This window comes from Vigna angularis, chromosome 4, assembly GCF_016808095.1.
Source record: "Vigna angularis cultivar LongXiaoDou No.4 chromosome 4, ASM1680809v1, whole genome shotgun sequence".
Classification (NCBI taxonomy): domain Eukaryota; kingdom Viridiplantae; phylum Streptophyta; class Magnoliopsida; order Fabales; family Fabaceae; genus Vigna; species Vigna angularis.
Window position 1 is genome coordinate 4,443,354 of NC_068973.1, and position 7,130 is coordinate 4,450,483.

Sequence of the window (7,130 nt, forward strand, 5' to 3'; positions counted from 1 at the left end):
GGGTCTAAAGTCAAGACAAATTGATCTGAAAACAAGTCAAAACAAATCAATCTAGGCCGATATTTAAAAGAATTTGTCTGAGTACAAGTCAAGACGAATCAATTTGTGATATATACAAATAGATCTCATTTAGTTGAGTTGGATGAGTCCACATTTATTTTAGTAAGGACTGACCACATACAACTGAGTTTGCCTATGCCCAAGTCACCCCTAGTTTGTCTATGTCCAAGCCATTCCTAGTTTGATCATTATGGAGTTAATATGTTATTGTATATTATTATCAAAATATGAATGTTGTGTATTTAACATATATATTAAGATATTAAGATGTGTCTTCTCATATTATAAACCTTGTCTATGTCTTTAAAGTATTGGTGTAACAGAAGTTGTTGTTTGTTGTAACACTGGTTATTAGTTGCAAAATATAGTTAGTGAGGTTGTGATGGAAATTCTTTACCTAATCTTCATATACCGAACTCCTCTATAAATGGAGTCTTAGGAGCTGGTCCATCTCTTTGTGACTATTCTTGTACTGTGAAAGGTAACAGTCTCCTCAATACAGTTCATTGTGTAGAAATTATACTCGTTAATGCGTTGCACTTAATGTAAGAGATATAATAACGAGGGCTAATGTAGTGATAAATAAGCCACACTTTTTAATGATAAAAAATGAAAAATAAGGTCCAAAGTTGGGATCATGATCGACACGTGCGCATATATTGAATTTATATTTATCACACAGATATTCAAAGTTTTATTTTAAATTGAGAATGATAATTAGTATCATTACAGTACCAGTCAAGAAATTAAAACTGATAAAGCACGGTGTTTATGACTTTTCAACGTTCTTATTTCAGTTCTTCAACCATTACCTTTGAGATTGATTTAAATTTCGTTCCACTTGTGAAAAGAAAAAAAAAGAACTCAGATACTGAAAGTGTGTTGCTGGTTTTCTGGGGCATCAACTACATCAGCTATAGTGAGCGTGATCTCGTTGTTGGAGAAGAATTGCTTCAAATTGTATGGCCCTACAGAGGAGGATGGTCCATCCCATAATGCCTTGGCGAATTGCTGATGAATCTTCTGTGTTGGATGAAAAGAATCCCACCATACATGATCACCAGCATGGTCACATAAGCTGAACTCTGTATCTTTCGTAGTGTCCCCACAGGTGAAGATGCCACCGTATGGTCCACTTCCACAGCAAGCATTAACTCCATCTTTAAAACCTTCATAAAAAACAAAAATCCAATTGGTTACCAAGACTTTTTCATACTTGTTTTTGTCCATGAATTGGTTGGAAATTACATACCATAATTTGTGGGGTTATCTATTCTATCTAGAAGCCAGTCAAAGAAATTAGAGTTGCTGTACATGAACCCTTCAAGGACTTCTTTCAGGCTTGTGAGAACATTACTCAAAGCATTATTATGTGCTAGACCAAGAGCAGAAGCTGCCTCAAAGCAACCACCTTTGTCGCTTTCAGGGTTTAGAGATCTAAGAGCTGGCAAGCAACCCAAAGGAGACAAACTCAAAAACCCAAATTTTCTTGCTCCTTTCTCATATAGAATCTGTAAAAAAGAGATCAACTTGTTATGTTCTTCCTAATTAAGAAAGCCGATCAGGGTTTCATTTAGTTTGTTTAATTTAGCAAGCAAATTAGGCTTACTTGGATGGCCTGTGTCAAATTTCCAATGACCATTCCAACATATTGCTCAGGATTGTAGCTTTCTTGCATTTTGCGATCAGCCAGATAACCACCCATGTAATCGTTGCTTCCTATGCTAATGAAATAAATTGCTTCTGAGATCAATTCCTTTGCTTTCTTTTCTCCAAGCTTTTCTGATAACAAGTTCCTCACTTCTTCAAAGTGACGTAATTGTGTTTGAAAATCAATCACCTATTCACATAGCAACTTGTTTAAGAGTTCTTCATAAGTCAGGTTCACAAGTTACATGTCACGGATGACAGATATAGGTTGAAAAGGTTCATGTGATGTTATTATCTTAGACAACAGTTGTGTTACATTACTATGTATCATATGGTGCCGGCAATTTACCAGTTTATTATTGGTTTCAGAAAGAACACCTGCCCCACCAGAAGCAAAGTTGACACCGTTGCTGAAATCAGCATTTGGTTGCAAAAATGGAGGAATTAGTGGAAGCTCAGCATATTCAGCTGCATCAGCACGTAATACAAGTTAATTTAGCACACAACAAGGACAAAGTACTATGATATTTGCTTCAAAAACTACACCAAAATCATTTGTGATCTCTTTTATGGTCATTGAATTATTAGCAGTGGAAAATGATAGAGTCTATATAACGGAAGTGATGCACATAAAAAAAAGGCGCATACCTATAAAATCTACAATGACACGACCATCTGAGAATCGTCCCGTTGGTTCATGAGAAAAAGCGTTGAGTCCATATGGTTTGTAATCTGCTTTGTTCTCTGGAATAGTATCTATGAAGTTGTTGTTGCCAGAATCTACAGTGGAGTCGCCAAATATGAAAAAAGCCTTAGGTGTGGTTGTTGTACTAGTGCTAATTTCGTTCTGGGATGTGCTGAAATTGAGTGAAGCTATAAACTGGATTAAGGTTATGCAAACAACAGAGAAACCCATGGGAAAAATTTTCTTTGCCATCTTCAAAACGTTTCAATTACTCACCCTTTCACGTTCCTTTTTGTGCTATTTATATAGAGCATACTATGCTTTCAACCGCGATGCAACCGATGCAGATTCCACCAAACGTGATTAGTATTAATTTACCATATTCCGATCAAGAATTTAATTTCCAACAGAACACTTTCAGAAAACCTGTGAAAGGATAGGCAGAAAGAGCAGTGATAAAATTATTGACTTCCACCTAATCAAGTAATTAAAATAGTAATTAACAACCTAACTGGATTAGGTTTAACATAAAAACTTAAAACACAACCAGCATAAAAAATCATAACAATTAAAGATGAGCGAATAAAATAATAGCATATTTTGCAGTGGTAGTCCTAGAATCAATTTTTCAAAATCTAGATCCAATAAAATATATTGAATTTGTAATTCAAATCTAATTTAATTAAATAATTTAATTTTAGATTTTTTAATTTAATTAAAGTTTAATTAAATTTAGATTCAATTGACTTTGTTCATATTAAAAAAAGATCAATTTAATACATCTAACTAATATCAAATAATGGTCAAGTCGACGAAGTTCGACCTGGACTTAAGTTGATTTGTGTAGACTTAGGTCTAGTTTATTTTATTTGACTTTGATTTGAATTGCATCACCTTAATATCAAATAGAGTTGACTTAAGTCAACGTATAAAAGAACTAATTTGACTCGATTTGGGTTTGTGCCGACTTAGATCAACTGGATTGACTTGGATAATGGTTAACTCCGCCCGAACTAGGACAATGTTGACTTGGCTCAATTGGGCATGTTTCGGCTTCACCCTTAGGCCCAAATCGACTTGACTTGATCTTTAGACAAGACTGACTTGGCTCAACCTTAGGTTGAATCAACTCAACCTTATTAGCCTGAGTAGGCTCGACTCAATTTTTCATCATGATCTAACTTCAATTGATCTTTCAGCTTGGGCTGACTCGTTTCACTCTTTGACTAGAGCGAACACATTTTGACTTTCAGTCCTAACCGACTCAACTTGGTTCTTTTGCTCGAGCCGACTAAACTCACATTATAGGAATTATATCCTTCGACCTAGGCTTATGATGACTTAATTATATCCTTCGACCTAAATCAACTTGACATTTGGCTTAAGTTAACTCGCATTGACCTTTGACGAAAGGCAAAAACATATAGACATTCAGCTTAGACCGACTTATCTCAATCTTCGGGTTGTGAAGCTTCAACCTTGGCTCCCTCTACTTGACCTTTAAGTCCAGGTCGACTCGGCTAAATTCTTCAACTCGGGCAAACTTAAATTAACCTTTTGACCTAGGATTGATTTGACTCAACCTTTGACTTAGGCCTACTTAGCTCTATCTTGAGTCAACTTTTAACTTAAGTCAACTCTACTTGACTTTCGATTCAGACTAACTTGACTCAACTTAATATTCAACTATCTTAACTCAATTTAGACATATCTTAATTTTAAATTTTCAAAATCTGAAAAATATTTCAATATATTTTGAACTAAAAATCCAAAAATATGAATTTAGTTTTAAAATAAATCTACTTAAATAAATTAAAAATAATATATATTTAGATTAATGTAAATAAGGTTTCACAATTTGAATGTTTTGCTTACCTGAATATTTTGGCCTTAATTTTATAAGCTCCTGTCGGGCTTTATTAACTTTTGTAATTAGAACAAATTCATATAAATTATGCCAGTATCTTAACGTCGAGACAATAGAATTTTGCATGAATACGACAATTCTTCAATGATCTATTATATAAACCCAACATATATGAGACAACTTACTTTGGACATATCATTGTAATTGCCAACCAAAGTAGCCCTCGGTGATTATTACAATGAATATATATATATATATATATATATATATATATATATATATATATATATATATATATATATATATATATATATATATATATATATATATATATATATAATATTGTTTTGAAAGAGAATAAAATGACATACCCAAGCAAGAACCATACAATATTTAGTAGTACACAAAAAAATATAGTTATCTCAACCAAAACCTTTAAATGTTTGAGTAATATTTTAACTAGACCATTTTGGTTAAGATAAGTAGGGACATTTTAATTTTACTCAAAACTTTGAGATACAACCTTGTTTGACAGATTTTCAAGAAATTTAAAAAAATATTAAGAACCACAAAAGTTAATAATTGATTTTTTATATATATATATTTACTTCCAATAGAAGATTTATTAGCTTTTGAAATAATTTAATGTGGGGTGTATGGGTGAATAAACAAGAAAAATGATTGTATATATAAATTTATAATAGTAAGATAATCATTGACATAGATGTTTTGCTTTTTATAACAATAAAGTTGAACCATCTCATTTTCTATTGTAAAACTTATCAGGTAAAATTTATTATACCCCAACAGTATTGTAAAATCCTAAACTTAGTAGATTTTAACTATTAACTGTAATCATATAATATGTATTTATAGTTCTTATTGAATCACATTAGAAAATTTTTATTTTTACATATATAAATTTTTTTAACAAATTGAGAAGCTATATAATACAATAAATATATATATATATATATATATATATATATATATATATATATATATATATATATATATATATATATATATATATAAACTTGCGCAAATGATTATATTCAATTTGCTTATAAGAGAAGTCTTATAAGATTGTGTGGGTGAATAGACCACAAAAAAACACATAAAATAAGCCAGTGATAATTTAAAATTTATAAGTTTTTAAATAAAAAGATAATATATTAGGCAAATTTGTAAAATAACTACATACTTTCCAAAAATACAGTCAACATCAGATATCGGACTCATCTAACACCAATATATACTAGTAATCACAAACATGTTTGATATTGACATCTTAAGAGCTATAATACATTTGAGCTTCTCTTGATTTATAGAGTATGACGAGGTAAATTTAGTATCTCTTATGAGTTTGACTACTTTCAATACTCTAGTTACGAACCTCCATCGACTCTCACAATTAATCATTGTTGTCTATGTGACTTCAATCACTAGAAGAATCAATGATCCTATTGTCTGAAAACAATTGTCAAAATTTCAGCTACAACATCCTAGAACTCATTAATTTAAGTGCGCCTGATATCCAAAAGTGGCGTCGAGTGTCCCTTTGTAATTTGGCACTCTTGAGTTAATCCCCATGTACTAAATCCTTAAGTACCATAAACTTTCAGGTTCCTAAATCAAGAAGTGTCATATTACTTAACTTAAGACTCGCACAGAGGTATCATCAAACAAAGTCATATCAGAATTTTCATGTATATCACAACTGAATGTAAAATTCACAAATATTCAACACAATATTGACCAAAGCAAATTCAATACCAAATCATTTAAGCATTTTAAAACCTATTGAGTCTAATTTACCAAATTTAACAAATTCTATCATATACCAAAATCCAAGACACACTTAGCATGCATTCAAAATTTCTTCAAGACACAACTAACCAAGATGTTCACCTCACACTTCAAACCATTCAACAACATATCGATATGATATTAAAACACCAACATTTTCAAAGGGATTCATTTCATAATTTTATAACAAAGATTAAATTCCAACACAAAAAACAACCTAGTTGACACTTGCATAAACACCTAATTTTACGTACAATTCCAACCAACTCATTTTAATTAAGAAATATGTAATTCTAGGCTCAAGACCAAAATTCTCATACACCGACAACTATAAAATGAAAATCAATAATTAATTAAAATTAATTTTCCTCACCTTAGCCAAGGATGTTTCCCTTAAACAAGGATTTTCCTAAATCATAAAAACAAACGATCTCCTAGATAAACAATGAAAACAATTATTAAAGTTTTAAGACTATCATTAGGATTAGATAACAACAAAGAGTCATTAAGAGCAACCTTGAGTCACATGCACTCACATGCGACTCAAGACTTAAAAATACCCAAAAAGGGACAAAATAGAATTTACTTTATTTAACTTTTTGATCGCTTGATTTTGTAGAGCTTCTCTCCAGGAGCAATCCTATGGCCTTTATTCTTCAATCAGATCAAAACTAGAGTCAGAAATTAAGAGAGAAAGTAGAAATAACTCAAAGAAGTGGTTTATAAAGAGAATGTGATTTTTATAAAAATGAACTTTCCATATTAAAAAACCTTTATATAACTTAAATTTTTAATAATAAAATCTTATAGTGTTAGTTTTCTATAAAAACCCACCACTGTTCTAAAACCATTTTTTAGATTTTCAAATTCTTTCCGGTAACAAAAATTTTTGTCCTCTAAAATTCACTCATCAAGTGGGAGATAAGAGTAATGTTATTCTCACTTTTTCTTATAACAACCATCTCGGTTCATTCAACCTACTATACTCCAACATACTCATTAGACTTAAACCCTGCCTCTGTGTTATTAGATTTGATGCTCAACAATATAAACTAGCCA

The 7,130-nt window shown here is 31.2% G+C and overlaps 1 protein-coding gene across 1 annotated transcript; it reads right to left on the reverse strand.

Annotated features, from left to right (window-relative positions):
• Positions 1 to 743: 743 nt before the first annotated feature.
• On the reverse strand, positions 744 to 2,739 carry LOC108330970 (GDSL lipase). Its single transcript, XM_017565571.2, has 5 exons — positions 2,359 to 2,739; positions 2,060 to 2,178; positions 1,670 to 1,900; positions 1,313 to 1,571; positions 744 to 1,229 (listed from the first exon to the last, which is right to left on the reverse strand). The coding sequence occupies exons 1-5, from the start codon at positions 2,645 to 2,647 to the stop codon at positions 925 to 927; spliced, it is 1,203 nt and encodes a 400-aa protein (XP_017421060.1). The 5' UTR covers positions 2,648 to 2,739; the 3' UTR covers positions 744 to 924.
• Between the last annotated feature and the right edge of the window lie 4,391 nt (positions 2,740 to 7,130).

Excerpts from the sequence above, each read along its gene's own strand:
- LOC108330970 (XM_017565571.2), bottom strand. The coding sequence starts at position 2,647 with ATGGCAAAGAAAATTTTTCCCATGGGTTTCTCTGTTGTTTGCATAACC. Across the intron at positions 1,901-2,059 it reads CTGAAACCAATAATAAACTG|GTGATTGATTTTCAAACACA; the intron begins GTAAATTGCCGG and ends CTATGTGAATAG. Across the intron at positions 1,572-1,669 it reads ATTTGACACAGGCCATCCAA|ATTCTATATGAGAAAGGAGC; the intron begins GTAAGCCTAATT and ends TCTTTTTTACAG.